The sequence below is a fragment of the Mastacembelus armatus genome, chromosome 7 (assembly GCF_900324485.2).
Source record: "Mastacembelus armatus chromosome 7, fMasArm1.2, whole genome shotgun sequence".
Taxonomy (NCBI): Eukaryota; Metazoa; Chordata; class Actinopteri; order Synbranchiformes; family Mastacembelidae; genus Mastacembelus; species Mastacembelus armatus.
The window spans coordinates 21,837,082-21,856,543 of NC_046639.1; the positions used below are offsets into that span (position 1 = coordinate 21,837,082).

The 19,462-nt window shown below is 38.6% G+C and overlaps 1 protein-coding gene across 3 annotated transcripts in view; it reads right to left on the bottom strand.

The window, feature by feature from the left end:
• Window positions 1-19,462, bottom strand: part of LOC113145505 (plexin-A1-like) — a 206,197-nt gene that overhangs the window by 95,945 nt on the left and 90,790 nt on the right. For all 3 annotated transcript variants that reach the window (XM_026332319.1, XM_026332321.1, XM_026332320.1), the window contains one exon: window positions 8,402-8,533. In XM_026332319.1, the coding sequence (XP_026188104.1) occupies window positions 8,402-8,533 (132 nt within the window). The remainder of the gene's footprint in view (window positions 1-8,401; window positions 8,534-19,462) is intronic.

Genomic DNA, 19,462 nt, shown 5'->3' on the forward strand with positions numbered 1-19,462 from the left:
TGAACAGACAGTGCGCAAAAATAAGTCTGGGAGCTCTGCCATATTAGCAAAGTAACTCCAATACCAATAAAGGGGCTCCTGATGGTGGAATGTAAAGGATGAATGGATGTGATATATGATGATATGTAAACTTTTTTCTGTCAGTATTAAAAAATTATTTGAAGGAATTAAACGCTAAATTTGTGCTAGGAAAATTCCCTGTTTCTTTTTTTCTTTTGTGGTCAGGATATTGATCTTAATATGATGTTATCTGAAGTTACAAACCTAGACAGCTTTCATACAAACAACACATCTCTCAACTGGATTCAGTAATCTCTCCATTTCATCCTCAGACTGTGAATGTCTTCTGAGTGTCACACTGATGTACAGTTGGGCACAATAGCTTATGGTAGATTCATAGCATGATAATAGTAACCTGTGTCTGATAACTATTATAATGCTACCATTATCAGGCACAGGCCTCTTACAGGACACCAAATAACAGCAAATTGCAGTCATTACTTGCGCCTGGACAAATACCACGCTAGTAATACAGCCTATTTGATAGAGGGAGGAGGAAAAAAAACATGTAATACTCAAGCACAATAGCCAGGGAGAGAGGTTTATTCAATTGGGTTTTGTGATAGTGGGGTGGATGATGTATTCCAATGAAACAGTTCAATTATTGAGTTTTAGAAAACAGATAATGGGATGGGAAATGGGAGATGCTAAGCCAAAGAGTCTTTGTCTTATGAGGTGTCTTGAGATCATGTGTGTTTGTGTGTGTGAGACAGAAAGTAAGTGAGGACCACCTATTTATATTAAGTATGGCATTTTCATCCCTGGCCTATTTGCTGCTGCAGAGGGAAACACATTCATCTGTGGACAGTGGATAGAGGTGGGAGGAAAGGGTAGAAGAATTGAGAGAAGATGTAGAAGACGGCAGAAATAATGTTCACAAAAGAGCTGTCCATTGTAACGATGAATATTGGTCTTCAAACTGATAATGGACAAGGTTTGTGGACAAAAAACACACTTCCAGTAGGAATAAAATTCCTTTTCTTTTTTGCCATATGGAGAAACGAGTGAGAGCAGAGGGATGGAGGGAGTTTATTACAAATAAATAACAGCTACAAATGAGCCTCTCTCATTTGGGTTATTATAGAGAGGCTCTTAATTTGCCCAGTGGCAGATGGGAGGAAGAGAATGGGGTGGAAGAAGAGGGATGTGGAAAAGGAATGTAGGGAAAGATGAACAAAAAAGACACAAATATAAGTGCAACTGATGCTTCACTTCATATATGTGGCCTGCATGTTCCCAACAAGCTGCTGCTGCTGCTATAGGCCCAGCTCTAATGGTCCTATATGTTTACTATGGGGAGATAACACAAGACATTATCACTACACAGCAGGCTGATGGATGGCTGATGGATTGGACTGCCATACAAACAGATATACGTTACCAACAATGAAGTACATGCAAATATGCAATTTATAGTAACATATATGCTATATTTATACAAAGTATTTGCTAAAAAAAAAGGTATTTAGGGAACACAAGGACGTAAATACAAACACATAGCACTTACATAAACAAAAAATCCGAAGTAAAAATATGAATAATTTTGGGTAATAGCAGGTTCTAAAAAACACTTTCCGTTATTAGATTTTCTTTTATTTATTTATTCGTCCAATTTCCTTTCCACTGCTCTCTATCTTTCTGTTATGTCTTGAACGTGGCTGGATACAAAGAAACACAGCAAATGAGGACACTGATCACAAGTAGACACAGGCAGACAAAACTCTGAGACAGAGAAACAGAAGAGAAATACAGGCTGTAACTGTAAAGAAACAAACTGGCCATCATTAACATGTAGTAGCTCTGTAATCACTATCACATGTTAGCTATATCTAAGCAACACAACGGGAAAATGTATTAGTTTCCTATCTAGGGGCTGTTTTCAAAACCCAACATCCATATGGACAATATCATCTTTTCTTTTCTTGCCCCTCCTGCAGAAGACAGACTGTAGAGGCAGAAAAAATGCTGTGTCTGACATACTGCCCTGTACTGGCTGGATCAAGTGCAAAACTTACAGTTTAAAACTGCAATGGGCTTGATATAAACATACACCTTCGTTATTAGTGATGACAAAAAAGCGGAGTGTTATCTTCACACTAAACAAGAAGCCTTTGAGTTGCACTACTTGAAAAATCTTTATCCTTTCAGGACCTGATGAAATATTAAAGAAATAATTCTGGAAATATTTGTTCTGCTATTTGCTTGAAGCGGTCAGTTTAACCTGGTATAAAGATTGAAAGCAGGGTAAACAAAACCAGCGGTTCTGGAGCTCACCAATATGTTTTCACACTGGTTAAAGATTTAAGATGCATACAGTCAGTGTACAATCACAACTTGCCTCACATACATAACTTTACATGAACAAATTAGATGTAACATAATTAGTGTATAAACATTCTGATAAGTTGAACAAAGTAATGCTAAGCTAAGCCAACCATCTGCTGTTTGTAGATAGACAGATATGAGAACGTTATCTATTTTGTCATCTAAGTCTTAAAAGCAAAAAAGTATATCTCCCAAAATGTTGAACAATGTCTTTAAACTTGTCTTCTTAACTACAGATGTGTACATAATTCATTGTAGCCTCCTCCAAAATTCACAGTAACACATTCACACACACACTTAGTCAGTCAGTACTCACAAATCCAATTTTAGCCCATTTACTTGGTTCAAACCCAAGTCACGCTGTTCCTCTCAACCACGTTAAGACATCTCTGTCTTGCTGTCTGTCTTTTTGTCTCTAACAAATCACTTTCTGATCAGCTAATCACTCATTTCTGCTTTGACAGACAGAAAACTGGTGTGTGTGTATTTGTGTGTAAGTATGAAAAGGGTTTTAGCAGAGATATTTTACTAGAACTATGTTGAATTTAACAGCATTTATTACAACGTGGCTAACAATTTCTTTACAGCACACTCCTAATATATGATTAATTTTAGAACGCAGTATAATAAAGTATAACATTTACGTAATATGGTATTATGGATTATTTTATCTTATTGACCATCTTACTATTTTCCAGGCTACATATAATAAAATGTGTTATTTATCTCTACAATAACAATAAATGTTAAATGGTTTGGAAATTAAACACTAACTGCCTGAATCACATTTTGTCCTGAAGGAGTACTATGTTCACTTTCCAGGTTTTAAATCACAGCAGGGACACAGTTACTGTATGCCCAGCTCTCAAATCCTGACAAAATAAACCCACAACACATCCACACAGACTCTTACTAAGCACAGAACTAACTGCTATCAACTGTCGTCAACTTAAAAAACTGACACCGTCTTAAGTTGTAGTCTTAACCGTTCTGTCTCTAATTATAGCTTGCCCATGCAAAACAACTACTAAGACAAGCTGTTCCAAAACTCAACTCACCAATGAGCTGGCAGGGCCAAGGGCACTTCCAGTAGATTTCTCTATGCTCTCCTCATTATTATCCCTGTCCCTGCTACACTAACATTTTTTGCAACTTCAAAGTTGGACAAACACCAAAGAACCTGCTTTAAAAGGAGTGCACGGCAGTCCTTTCTCCCTGACCTCCAAGTGCAGTAAATGCTGAGTGAATTGAATATAAACCCTCTCTGATGCAGTGCCAGGGGTAGGGTTTCTCCATTGTGCAGTACAGTACACCTCAGTACATTTCTGTACTGTAGCTAAATCGATACACAGATACATCATCAGACTATTATTCGATTGTCTGAGGGGCTGCACGGAGGCAGGGGCGAAGCTATCAGCTGCCAAAGGGTCACCTTATGAAGCTGTTTTACAAGCAGAGAGACTTGACTTTGCCTATGAGGTCAGTAGTGAAAATGTGGTGATGCTAAAATGGCCTCAAATCAGCACATTACATTCAATTCAAACAGATTACAGATCCCAAAAACTAACAAAAACATAAAACGCATCCTCAGGCTCTTTTCATCTGTGATAAAATGAAATACTAATTCATTATAATGGGCAACAGGGAAACAGGATTCACTTCATAACTGCACATTACAAGCAAGACTGGTAATTATATAATTAGTGAGAAATCTTGTAAAAAGGTACAGTAGAAATCAATATCAGCATATTCTGAGATGTAATCCAATTAGTCGCTGACTTTAAATCAGCCAGGTGATGTCATCCATAGGGACATACAGGACACAAGAAATATTTCTGCCTTGGTGACATCAACATCAGAGGGTGATGACAGGATGAAAAATCTCCCTCAGCCCGCTGTTTTTATTAGATCGGGACAATTTGAACATGTAATGAGGGAACAATGGCAATGATAAAATTGATTTAGTGCCATTGTTCATTTTTATGAGCACAAAAATGATGTGGTATCACTGAACAGAAAGCAATAGACCAGAAGCTGGAGGCAAGCAACATACATAGAATGAGAGAGTGTAGAGAGAACCTGAGTGTGTGTGTTTATGTGTAGTAGAGACACGAGGAGAGCCATGTATAAATCCATCGCCGCTAATCGAAAACTCTCCTCTTGCAGTGAATAGGACAGTTTTATGTTTTTGTGCTGTGTGTGTGTGTACTTGATTATATGTGAGTCAGTACTGCTATACAGATACGCAGTCTACACGATGCAGTTCAATCCACCATGTTTAATTATGTGTGTGTGAGTGAATATGGGAAAATGTAAATTGCTCTGACAGGCTGGGAAATGGGCTTTTTGATGTTTGAGCTCTCATCACATGGCATTTCTATTATTCAACAAGGAGAGAGAAATGGAAGTATGAAGAGGGAAGGAAGAGGACAAACAGGGTAAAGGTATAGCTCACTTCTGTAAATGCCTATTAAAGAGACTGTGTAGGTATATGAGAGCATTTTAAATGACATGGTAAAAAGTGTCCTACTGTACTACAGACCTCACTTCTGAAGGCACCAGCTCTGCAAGCCCAGGACTGAGCAGACCTTACTTAGCTTTTGGAATTAGCCTTAGCTGTAAGCACCACTACACTAATGGTAATAAAACATACTTTGTGGACTTGGAATCCAAGAGCTTGCTAAACATTAATGCTTAGCTAACCAGATAAAACAGTTACAGTTTGTTTTATATACTTTTCCTGACTTGAAAAAATAAGAAGAGAACAGAAGTTTATACACCCCTGGTCTACTCCAATGACCTTAAACCATGATAGATTATCTGGAGTCCAAACAGCCACTGGCTAGGAAAATACTCATCAGCAGACCAGAGAGGCTCAGCACACACTCTAGTCCTGTACTGTCTGGAATCCAGGCTCACATTCAGCAACGGAGGAAGATCCATATTCTATTCTTTGCTGTCGGAGGGTGCTAGAGCAGTTACTCCATCAGAAGTGATGACTCCTAAGAATATTTCAAAGGTGAGGCATGAAAAGACAGAAAGGAACAAAGCATATCCTGCAAACCAATTATATGTTCCCACCTCCCCAACCGTCACCACCTCTCTCTTACACACTCTTCATTCTGTGACTGGACAGTGAATATGGTCACCGCTGAAGTGAAAGTCCATTTATCTCTTCTGTTCAAAGATATGTTCATACTATCTTTGCAGTTAGTGAGTGTGAGTATGATTTTTACAGAAACACTTTCAGAAAATGAAATAAAAATCAGATATTCAAACAAAACTTCACAGCACAGGTTAGGGGCGATTTTATTGGCTTATTTAAGCTGTTGACATTGGCATTTATAATGGTCAATAAGTAACGAGAGATTAAAGTAAGGGAAAGTTAAAGATATTTTAAATGGCTACCAGTGCAGCTAAGTCTGATCATGGCAGAACCTACAGAAATGAACCAGGAGACCAGCTAAGAATTACAGCAGATTTTGTGCAATAGAGATGTGTTATTCCACCAAAGATACTACACCAGTAGTCTGTCTCAGAAGCTTAGTTAAAGCTGAGTCATGTTACCTATTCAGAATTAATGCTTATCCCCTTAGATAATGTCTCCACATTACATTTCAAATGATTGAGTATTAAAGCAGCAGAAAAATACTAGAACTAAATGTGTGCACACTTGAGACAATGAAATGACAGTGACACTGATTCAGCCATTTGCTTTCCCTCTCATTTCCCATCACCTCTTTTAGAGGACACATCTATTGTTGACATATCAGTGCTTATCAAAAAGAAAACACGAGTTTTAATAACTGGAAAAAAAAGACTTTCTGGTAATCACTGCTGTCATTTTTATCACAGATGACAGGAGTTAAAATGGAAAATCTCCAACACTCCCAGTATGAACTTTCAATGTAGCTTTCTTCATCCTGCTGTGCAGCTAGTGAGCCTGGTAGCTTGTTTTAAAATTTAAAATTCTCTGCTTTTAAATCCAGAACAGTGGTGTGAAAAAGTGTTGGCCCCCTTCATAGCTACGCTCTTGGGGTAATTTTGGTCGGCTGGCCACTCCTGGGAAGGTTCTCCACTGTTCCATGTTTTGGCCATTTGTAGATAATGGCTCTCACTGCAGTCCCAAAGCTTTAGAAATGGCTTTATAACCTTTTCCAGACTGATAGATCTCACTTTCTTTCTCATTTGTTTTTAAATTTCCTTTGGTCTCAGCATGATGTCTAGCTTTTGAGGATCTTTTGGTCTACTTCTCTTTGTCAGGCAGGTCCTATTTAAGTGATGTCTTGATTGCGAACAGGTGTGGCAGTAATCAGGCCTGGGTGTGGCTAGAGGAATTGAACTCAGGTGTGATAAACCACAGTTAAGTTATGTTTTAACTTTTTCACACAGAGCCATGTACTTTTGGATTTTGTTTTCTCTTAATAATAAAAACCTTCATTTAAAAACTGCATGATGTGTTTACTTGTGTTATCTTTGACTAATATTTAAATTAGATTGATGATCTGAAACAAAGTGTGACAAACATGCAAAAAAATAAGAAATTAGGAAGGGGACCACCACTTTTTCACACCACCATATGCACATTTTAACTTCCTTGACTGATATCTACAAGGGTCTTATTTCCCCTGTCACATCAACAAAGACACCGATCCTTTGTATCAATTACACTGCACTTCCTCTCCACACTCATTCAGACACACGGAAGTCAATTATGGCTAATAGCTGGTAAATTACACAGCACTCACATGGCAGTTACTATCTACATACTGGGGAGTCTCATTGAAGGTTATCACATTGTGGTCATTTACTGGACATAAGAGAGTCATGCAGGTACAGGAAGGACAAGAGGGCAAGTGGAGGAGAGGAAATGATCATAGCTGAAGTCTCTAAAACTGCAGTAGATATCAAACGCCAATAAATGAAAGCAGTTTTAGATAAAAACACTCATTTTAGGACTACAGGATTTTGTTGTACTCATTACTCTGTAGATTAGCTCAATGTGGAAAACATAAAGTCAATGAGACAAAAAAAGAAAAAAAAAAGAAAAACAAATGGCTTAATAGTAAGCATCACTGACTTTTATCAAAAAAAATTGACTATGAAGTGACATTCTCTAAAATTGACTTGCTTTCATGAGCAAATTGTTTTATTCCTTTGTTGTTTATTAATATATTATAGGAAGGTAGCTGTGCTACCTATTATTTATGACAAACACCCATAAAAAGGTTATTCTTTCTGGTACAGTTGGGTAAATCTGTAAAACTGCCTGATATTCATCGTATAAGCCTACAGCTTCCATATTCATTACAAGTATTCTTAATTAAGCAATGACTACTATAAGTGTCTTAAATGCCAATATGTCCAGGCTTTTAAAGTGAAACAAACAAACAAATGAAAAAACAGGAATTATAAGTTATAATTAAGAGCTTCAAAACTTACTTGGATCTTCATGTAGAGCTGGATTAAAAATATAGCAGTCACTTTATAAGAGAGAGAATTGTTCACATTCTGAAAATTATTAATTATTAAAAGGTTCATCCTATATACAGTACAACACATTTTAACATTCGTGATATTAATTAGCACTCATGACTCATATGTCCGTGTGTGTATGTGTATGGTACTGTATGCAGATTGATTTGTCTCACTCCCCCTGTGTATGTTAATATAACTTGTCTTATCACCACTTTATAATTATTCCACTATTCCACTGCTATTCCACTATCTTCCTTTTCATTTTTTCTTTCTTATTCAGATCTTCTGTCTTCTATTTTTATACTGTTTACATATACTGTTGCAGACTTAAAAACTCACATTCTAGTTTGCCATAATGCAGGCTGTCAGATATCACTGGCTCCGTCTTTAAAGTCAGCACACAGATAAATAACTATTGATAGTTACTGTAGAGTTGTAAACAGGGACTGTCAGCTGCAAAATACACTACACTGTTGTAGGTAATTTGATGTGGGTAACTGTAATTTCAGAGTTCTTGTGTGTGGTACTCATACAGTACCTGTTTATCAGTGAGGGCATATAAATGCTGATGATCTGGACTGAAGAGCAGATCTCTCAGGATGGTGCTCCCTTCACTCACCACCACGTTCTCATACAACAAGGCAGGCTGGGTAACGGAGTTCACAAGGAGCTGGAAGGGGACAGAAAAAAATGCAAAATCCATTAGGGTGGATGCAGAAAATGATGATGAAATGAAATGATGTAAATCTCATATGACATATTTGAAAAAGTAGGAAAAGGTTCAAGGCAAACAATAATAATACAAAAATTATAATCAAAATATTACTGAAAGATAATATTTCCAGGATTTCATGTTCAAGACAGAAGTCAAAGTAACAAAACACCTACACCACCTGCGAGGCTGTCATCATGCATATTCAAAAAAATACACATTATGCCACACAGCTCTGGACTGTCAGTACAGAGCACAGACATCCCGTCAGTTTCAGTAATCAGTTTCAGCCCAGGTATGCAAGTCTGCACACTAATTCATCTGCTCCTGCTGTGCTTCTTGACATTTGTCTGATAGCTACAGTCTGCAGGCTGGTCAGTGTTAGCTGTCTAACAGCTAGAGACAGAATCAACACAGATGAACCTGTACAAATCAAATCCCATGGCTTCACCTCTTGTAATCAGAAAAAATACCCTATCAACTCATAATCCTATAGACCGTGGCAGAGACACATACATGTATAGGATAATATAAGCATATTCAAGTAGACTCCAAACCACAGAAGAAAATGAACCTATACATTATTTTTCAGATGAAAGTTTTAAAAATATTTTTGTGCCAACTTTAGGTACATGAGTTTCTCTCAACAAAGACTCTACTGATCTGTCCACTGAAACAAAGATCCTTCTGAACCTCTTACAGAGCACGTACCCTACACAGTCTGCTTAATGTAAATACACCATTATTTACAGGGGGTGTGAGTTACCAGTCCAGAGCTGATCATCTCCAGTCCTACTGAATATTTCTAATTTCTTGGGACAGTCACTACTTTCTTCTTGTGGGAGTCTTTTCTAATGCGCAGCAGCTCAAGTATGTTCAGAAAAATTATGTATTCGCTTTTTCTTCAAGTAAAAGCAGCCAATTCCAATTTCACTCCACTTCAGAAGTTTTCTTATAATGTTGCTGTCAGCTGAAAAACAGCTATTCAAGTGGCAGCTGACATTTTAAGCACTTTCATTTGGCTCTCAATTTATGCTGAATCTCACAATCACACCAGTTAGTTATGGTGCTCCACCGCTGAGGGTGTAACTACAGTACATGACTAAATAAAAGTTCTTTTGTTGGTGCCTGCCAATGGTAGGTTTACTGACAAAACTGAAGAGTCAAGAGGGCCACTGCCTGTACCACCAAGTAAATCCTTTTCCTTTCCCTCTGTACTTTTCTGGCTGTATCTTTCTCTTTCTAATTTCCCAACCTCCATCTGCTCATCCATCAACTGTCAAGAGTTTCAACTTCTAAAGCTTTTTTGTTTTTCTGTTGCCTAGATTCACTCTGTCATCTCTCCTTTTCCTCCTTGCAGTCTCTGCAGTTATCTGCCAAATCACTACCAGAACATTCTTCATTTTTTGCAAACAGAAGGTTCATTAACAGACAGACTGCCATTATTGTATATGCTTTTGTTGCTTTAAGAAGAGGAAATGGCTTTGATTAAAAAGTTAAGTGCCTTGCCAAACCAGCTTTGAGTACTGAATGGGACACTTAGTATATAAAACCCAAGGATCTTCCTCTTAAAGGTAAAACGTCTGCTTACAGCAGAACAATAATGAGCAGAATTTATTAGAAAATCAGACGCTTGTTAGCAGGCCAAGTGCTGCTAACAAATGAAAATAAAACTCATGATTTCCTGCATCTCATATTCTGTGTTAGAAAAGTTTACAATAGTTGTTACTGTCCAAATTTGTTTTAGGTTAACACACAAATACACACATTGAAAGTTTTATTGACGTGAAGTGAGTCTGACCTTTTGTCCCCTTTAGTTTCTGGCTCTGATAATTTCTATCTCTCATTTGGTGAAAACTGCTACAAGCTGTGGGCTGCCATTTCACTTTTGATGACTGAATTGTGGTGGAGTGAGAGGGGGAGGGGGGTGGAACAGGAGCAGGGAGCGTGCTCTGCCCTACAGCTCGGGGCAGAGGGCAGTTGGCGTGGGATTCAGGTCAGCTGGCACAGAGGGGACAACAGACTGGAGCAGGTGACTGTAGATTCTCATTTAGTCTGCCAGCCTGCAGGTTTTTGCTCTCTTGTTGTGACCTGTGCACTCTGGAAGTGACTATGTCTACACTAAGAGGAAACAAACCAAGGAACAGGAAACACTTGAGGGTGAAAAACTTTGATCAACCCAATAATCAACTTTCTACATTTTCTTTCTTAGAATTCACAATGAAGTGATGCAGACAACGCAATCTAGTGAAAAAGTTTTGTTAGCTTCAATAAAGTACAGTCTTATATTACAAGAGTTTCGAATAAATGTCATCCGTTTACGTAGTTGAAATAGCTGCAGGAACCAGCTTCATAAATTCTGTGCTCGCTAAATTCAAATCCATTAAAGTAAAAAACGGGCGACAATGGAGCATCTGGAACCTTTTTATGTTTCCATTTGTCCAGTTTCTAACTTTCTGGAACTTATTAGCAGAGAGCCCAGGCTATAAGATGTAAGACACTGCTCCAAAGAGAGTAGACCTGTTTTAAAAGGAGCTTATTAAAGGTGATTTTTATAACTGCTTGCAGGATAATTATTAGTAAAAAAAAAAATCCCATAAATGGCTCCCACTTTGATGTTACTGACAGCGTATGAGTACTTAAAAAAGACAGTTTTTAATGATTAGTTTACCTCTTTGGAGCTAGACAGTCATATGTATTTTTATCTTGCTCAGCAGTGCCACTCTTGATGAGTGCACTGAGCATTAATTGCTGCTATTTGCATTCAAATTATCCACCAATCAATTAGTTTTGAAACACAGTGTTTATTTGGAATATATGCAGGCTAAAATGACAAGGATGCTGTGTATGATTAGTGAATTCTCCATTAATATTCCAGGCATTTAACTAAAGCAATTTTCCAGAGTGATGTACATTCAGGAAACAGGAACAGATTGCATGTCCTGCTTAAGGACAATGCAATAACACATGCATCATGTCTGCGACCTTTCAGATAAAGGACAGTCTCTCTAGACCATTTTGAGTAACATAACTCTATGGAGACGACATTCTGAGCAAAGTTGGGCTCAGGATGAAAGTTAAAGGTGACTTCATGATGAGTTTTGAGCTCACGTAGACTTTCTTTCCCCTTTTATACCATCCTGTGTGTCCCCCTCAGACCCCTCTGTCTCCTCCATGCTCCGGGGAGTACGCTCATTATAAACCAACGCTGATATTACCAAGGACAGTGTAACCATTACACGTGCATTGAAGTCCACAGGTGTGCACAGGAATGCATACCTAAGTGTGCAAACTAACACTTAGAGTCATACATGTGCATCAGACAAAATTAGATTAAATTATTATATTCAGAAATGATCAATTTGAGAATTTTGATCTGACCTCACTTTCACCATGATGAGTTTAGGATTTGTCAGGGCTATCCAAAACCATTATAAATTATTAAAACGGTCATTTTTTTAACTGCCACTGCTCGTTTGGTTGGATTCAGGCAGTAAAACTTATCACCTAAAACTGGACCCACCCCTGCCTTCCTTACTATGAGGTTTTGTGAAACAGTGTCAATCTACATTTGCCTTTGCTCACATTCACTCTGGTCATTTCAGGATTACATCTTATGTTGTTGCTGCTGCGTTGCATTGTACTGCTGTACTAAATACTTTTTGATTTCCAGATTAGGTGAATGTGTTTCTGTCCACCTGATCTCTAACAATTCAACAGAAAGGTCTCCCTTTTTGAAAGATGAGCGTTCTACTGTGTTCACCAGCTAGTTTCTAACAGATCTCTCTGCTGGTGTACAATGGGTTTTGGTAAAACCAAAAGAACACTTTGACAGCAGTGAAGATGAATACAAAAAATATATATAAAGTTACAAATCAAGAAAAACAATGAGCTCTGTAGTACTGAGTCAAGCTGCAGAATGTGATATTCATCATTTTGGCACATTGCAGTCATAAATATATAGATTATAACCCATTTAGAGAAGTATTTGTCATTAGTGCATATGAACCTTCCTTGAAAAACGGTAAATACTTTTCACAGTCTGATTTACAAGAAAGTTAGACTTGTGGCCTCATCAACGTAACTGATGCAACTGACTAATCAGCTGGAAAACCTGGTATTAATTAGCATGGAGAGGCAGACATTTAACTGTAGTGCATTTGATGAAGGCAAAAGTTGATGATGGTGAAAAGAGGCAGACTGAAGATAGGGGTCGTAGTCATAGAGAGAGAGAGGCATGTTTAGTGTGTGTGCACACAAGTGTGTCGGGAGTGTGTAGAGGAGGACAAGGTAATAAAAGTGAACAAAGGGGAGTAATGAGGTTTGGCTGAAGTGCTGCAGTGATTAATACCATACTGGGTTCAAACACTGGTCACACCTTTGGGTCAGGTAGACTGGGAAAACACAATCACTATCAATTCCTTCTTCTTTCATTTTCTCTGAACCATCTTTCATTTTTTAAAACTTTCATTACTTTTCATTTTCCCTTTTCAATTGTCTTTGGCCAACTTCCTTTCTCACCACTTTCTTTCTGCCTTTTCTTTTGGAATGTGTTCACTGAATGCCTCACAATACACTGAGATTTGTGGTTTCGTCATCCAATTTTGTGTTTGTGTTTTATTCCATTTTATGGTCACTTGCATCCCTTCTCTCACCTGCATTCTTTCTCATTCCTTTTTTCTCCATTATTTATCCCCATGTACTTTTGATATGTCCTTATTTACTTCACTTCATTTTATCCCCATCACTTATTTTCCCCATTTGTGTTCTTTCCTTTCTTTCTGTATATATTTCCACTTTCCATCCTCCTTTCCTCCCTCCTGTCTCCCCTCCCCTTGCCCCTTTTTATTTAATTATGCAACAATACATTTATTGATATGAATGGAAACAAGAATAAAACATTTAAATATTTTTGATGCTACAAGAAATCAGGCTTCTTTCCTCACCATGACAAAAATACAAGATCTTATAGAGAAAAATGATGGATGAATAAAGTTTTTCATGGTTCTTCTAACAACCAGTTAACACTGATCCAGTGCTTTTAACTTGATGGGCAATCTGAGGACAAATCATATAAAAACGTGGGAGTCTTGAATTGCTCCTTGCATGGTTCCTCCCTTGAACAAAAATAAGAGCTTTTGGATCTCCTTCAAGATGGTGGACAGGTTGAGGGATGGGATATACCCACGGACATCTTTTCCTACTGAGTGTGCATCTGCACGTGTATGTGTGTCCAGACATAACAGTGCCCTGTCCAAGCTCAGCTGTTAAACATCTAGTTAATTGCAAGGCAGAACAAAGGGAGGAAAGAGGAAGAGAAGGAAGCAAGGATGAAGAGAGGAAAAATGAGTGGGAGGTAGGATCAGCTTGTTAACCTTCTTAACATTTTCACCAAAATCCATGTTAAACATATCTGGTGTGGACGAGTAATGAACCCGTGCCCTTAAATGTTCAAGTAGCTATTTGATGATGAGGGGAAAAGAGGGAGGAAAAGGCATTTTCTAAATGAAAATGAAACTGACTTTGGTTCTCATCTGTTCAGAGGAGGGGCCGCAGGCGCAAGCGAGCGACGTGCACACACACGCACACACGCACACACGCACACACACACACACACACACACACAAATATGTAACTCTAGTAGCAGTCATCTCAGTAAATGTGTGTGTGTGTGTGTGTCTGACCCTGACGGGAAAGTATCACAGCACACCTGCTGACTACAGCTCTCACACACGTCTTGGCACAGCAACATCAGTGAGACAGGTTACTCAAAGTGAAATTAATCATCGTTCTTTTGTCGCACTGCTTCTCTCACAACAGGGGACTGGCCTCAGGTGACACACACATATGCGCACACACACACACACACACGCAGAAAGAATGACAGGTGGACAGCTGGTCGGTGACAGCATGCCACTATGAAGCTGTTTTCCTAACAGCTAATAATAGCTGGCTCTGGTTGAAAGGGAACAACACTGCCAATCTGTGGACAAGGGAATGTACCGTACAAACTGTTTGGTCCAACAGACTTTTGGGATTTTTTCTCTCACAAAATAACCATACCACCAGTGCTTTTATAGCTAACAGTCAGATGTTAACATCAGAAACATATTAAATCTGTAATGGAGAAGATATGATTTAAAAGTGATTTCATGTGGTTGGATAATAAGGTTTATTATAATAAGGCTGGTAACATTTCCCGGAACACAAGCAAGCAAGTATTGCAAAAACTGAAACAGATGTTGCCAGCACGTTAAGAACAAAAATGATTAGCTGTTGTTGCTTTTCACCAAATGATTTCATAGTCTCCAGTTTCAGTGTGAGGTGTAACAAGTGATGATACTGGACAATGACCTGCATAAAGACCTACAGACAGCTGTGACAATGAGAGCACATCTTCTATCACCTACTAAAATGTAGTTATATGATGGAACTTATATATAAAAAAGTAATTAACTATAAACTTAACTGCTGCATATGTTAAATTACACTTTAATTTTGTCACAGGACTTTCAGTTGTGAAAACACTGTCAGAAATTCACAAAACTACAAAGTAAGATCCAGGTTGTTAAAAAAAACAATCAAAAAAAAAACCAACTTGATTTTACTTGTGTCAAGCAACAACTTGGAAAATTAGCACTGTTTTAAAGCAGTTGACATGTTCCTCTTCCAGGAGAAGTTGTTTTGAGCACCAGTGTACCATTTTTACTTTCAGCTGCCTCTACTTGCCAGAATGTGACAGCAGTAGCTAAAGCAGCAAGAGCAATTAGATACACTGTAACATTCTCAAAGGTATAACTTGACAACAACTTGAATTATGCTGATGTTATTTTTCTTTCTTAGACCCCTGATATGCTTTATTAGCACCATTAGCACTGTTAGGATTTCAAACTGAAGTTGCAGGGCACTGGGAGTGTCAAAATGTCACAGTATACCTTTGACTTACACACCTGCTGGGGAATATGTGCTATAAAATCACACTTTATAATCAGAAGACACTAACAGAAGACGTCTTTTTCTATTCAAGTCAGGAGCAGACAGATAGGCACATGCACCCACATAGCTCCCTCCACCACAGCTGCATCTGTACCCTTCATCTTCTTCTTGTCAGGTGGTAAGACAGGGCACAGTACTTTTTCTGCTGTCAACCAGGCCAGGCTGGCATTTCACATGTGTTATGAGTGTGTGTTTGCGGGCGTAAGGCCTCTTTAATCTCTCACGGGCATGATGGACTTGAGTTTCCCCTTCAGCAATGGCCCCAACCCCCCAGCCCCAGACCCACACACAGCTTGCCTCCCCCCTGCCTGCTCCTATCATGACTATGAGCTGTAACCAATCCCTGAAATTCTGAAATGATCGTTCACTTCGATCTTCATTCTTTTTGCCGTTTCTGCTTCTTAACCCTCAGTCACTTTCATCCTTCTGTCAAGCATCTCATCTTGTTTTCTGGCTTTCTTTTTATCTTCATCTCTCCATCTTACTCACTTTTCCTCCCACTCTTCCTTCCTTCCCCGTTTTCCTTCATCATCCTTCTCCCATCCTCGCTCTACAAAAAACGGCTGTCATTCTTAGTCATTTTTGTGATTTTAAGTGATTTTTTCTTTAAAGTAAGTGAAACACTCTGACAGTGGGGGTCCATAAAAGAGTTCTTAATTCAATACTGTCTCACTTACTTCAGTAACTAGTGTCATTATCATGAAACAAGGCAGAATAATGCAGATCACTCAACTGGTATCAAAAAATGACAACTTATTAACTTGCAGTCCTGAAATGAGTTGATTTTCATTGAAATGGAGTGAACTAATCCTGCCCAGTGGCTATTTAAGAGTAGATTAAATGACTTGTTAGGGTAGTTTTGTGAGGTTCCTCTTCTCTCCTCACCATGCCATGTCACCCCTTACAATGCTCCTGTCTAGGTCTGGCTGTGTGATAAAACAGTAGGTCCACAGACTTCCCTGAGGCAGATCCTGCAGGCTGAGGCCAACATGAAGCTAATGACATCCTCACACTTCTGAGGAATGTCTTGTAATGGTGTGGTTGTTAGGTTGTTCCAGCTTGGAAAATGTAGGTACAATCATGAATCTGAAACCATATAATGCTTATAAAAAAAAAAAAAAAAAAAAAATCTATGTTCTACACGATATTTATTTGAAAAAAAAAAAAAAAAAAAAAGGCTAAATGTGTTTCTCAGTCACAGTTTTACTGTTTGGTTTGTTTCAAGTGTCTTTCATTGTAAGGATAAGGATTGGGGTGTGCTGTGTGATGGAGTTAACAGTTAGATGTTAATGAGCAATAAGAAGTTCCGATGCCTAGACCGGGTGCTTCTTAGAAAAAGTATTAAATGCTGAAGATGTGATGTGGGTGTGGCAACTTTAGAGTTGGAGTTTGGGTACGCCCTGAGTAACATGCTGGACTGAGGATTTTAAGGTGAAACAGAAAGCTGATGTTGATGGAGAGAGAACAATGAGGACGGAGGAAGCATTACTGTGCCTAAAATATAACTGCTGTCCCTGAACTATTGTTTTCACATACCCACTATAATAGCTTTATCTTGACAGCTCTGAGATGAGGACATATAAGGACAAATCATCTCTCTAGCCCTATCAGTGATATGTGGCGTTTGTGAGTCTGTATTTGCATCTAACACAGCGTTTCACTACCCTTGCAATATCTGATTTGGTGCCAGAGTTCCTCTCACTCACTCCTTAGAGCTTTGGAAACAATTGCATTTTTCTTTCGTTTTTCTCTCTCTCTCTCCCTCTCTCCATCTGTCCCTCTGTCATCTCACTCTCTCTTGTCACACTCTCACTTTCCTTCTTTTTTTTTTCCCCCCTTGATGTACCAGCTCAGTGGACACACATGAGCGGCTAAGCAGAACACACTTGCGCAGAGTAGCAGCACATATAGGTGTGGGTGTGTGTACATGCATGCATTTTCCCTGTAGTGAGCAGTGAAACTAGAGCTAAACTAGCTCAATTTGTCAAGAGCAAAGAGGTGTGGGCCTTGAGGACCCCTCATACTGTTGTCTTCAAAGTATTGAGGTGAAGACAAGCACAGACACTTCTGTTCTTTTGGATCAGGCTGACTGGTGCAAACACCAGGAGTAAAGGATACTTCATCACTGCCACTCCTTCAGTGTCTGTGTGTGTTGTGTGTGGTGTGTGTGGTGTGTGTGTGTGTGTGTGTGTGTGTGTGTGTGTGTGTGTGTGTGTGTTGACTTTGACAAAGAGTGGTCACGACCTCAGTGTTGACTGAGCATTTTATGTTTGTTTGGGTGTGTGTGCCTGAGAAGGCAACAAGTCATTATTAAAGGGGTAGTGCGTATAAATTATCAGCAGCTGGCCTGAATGAACTAAATAAAGAAAACAATGTCACGGTGCGGTCACAGGGTGAACATCTACTAACAAATGATAAATGTCTCTCTCTTTCTCTTTGCTCTCATCCTCTGGCCTGTTGCCACAGCGATTAATTCTGGGACGCACAGAGACAGGGAGCAATGTGAGTGACACACAATGGACAGCCTTGCTTTAAAGGCCACGTTTATCACAGCTATAAATGCATAAACACACACAGATTGCTATTACCCTCTTATACACACCAATATGTACCCCTTTACATTCACACTCAAAGTTCTAGCAGAGTATAAGTGAAAAGAGATTGATGAAGCCTGAGAAAATGGTTTTATATATGTGTCTTCATAGTTTATGATTAAATTTAATATTTGTTGTGCTCTCGTTTGTTTGTGAGGTGAGGCACATTATAAAAGCAATTAAAAAGACAGAAGAGACATGAATTATTAATTTTTGCTGGTAAGATAAATACAAAAGACCATGAAAAAAAACCAAATCTTTTGACAGGAAGCCGTCATTCCAATGAGCTTTTCCATCCTTCTTCCTCCCTCCTTGTTCAGCATCACTGGGCATTCACTCATTAAAGGTGTATCCACTTTAAAACATTAAAAAGGGTCACCATTATTGGCCATAAGCCGAGGACTTCATGATGCGGAAAACACAGAAAATTACTGCTCTCTCAACAATTGTAATATACTGTATTCAATTTATGTAGTGGTATAAAATAACTACAGGGTAATAACAACAGAGATCTGGTGCAGGTCTGTGACTGCAGTATTATGTTTGCTGATTACTCATATGAAATAAATAAATATATCTTTGTTGGTGTGACATGATTATTACTATGGGCCAGCAGTAACTAGTCCAGTAATGTAATATGGCATTTCCAAAAAGCTAGGCTGACTCACAAGATGCAGAGAAAAGAATGGTTAAGATTGAAGTAGTAGATGCTTTTTTTTTTTTTTTCTCAAACTTCACAAAGCTAACAAAAATAAGTCTGGATGAGATCATCACTGTCATTACAGACACTACAATAAGCTAAGCTTGCTAATAGCTACTAAAAATTTCTTATGGCACAAAGCTACTGGATTTTCCCTTGGGGATTAATAAAGTTTATCTCATCTAATCTCAAGCAGACAGATTAGTAAGCACTTTGTAGACATTTTGGTTCTGAACTTTGAAAATCAACTTAGACATTCAGAGAAAAATAGCTATCTTTGACAGTCTTGGGCTGTTATAGGATTCCATTATATTATTCCTATTTGCCTTCTGTTCTCTTTCCTCAGCTTCCCTACTTTCTTGTCTTGGGAACAGAGACAGCAGAGGCCTGTCAGATTAATGACCTTGGCCTCTACATGTATGTCTTTCTGGTGTTGCACATCACCTCACAGCTTCACTGGGATGAGCTCACAGCACTCATATTTTTGGATTGTCTGTTCTACTGCTGTTCTGCATTCATCTGCACTTTCGCATATTTGTCACAGCTGTTGAGACAGAAAAACTAAATGCCACTTTCTTTTGAGAAAATACAGAAAGT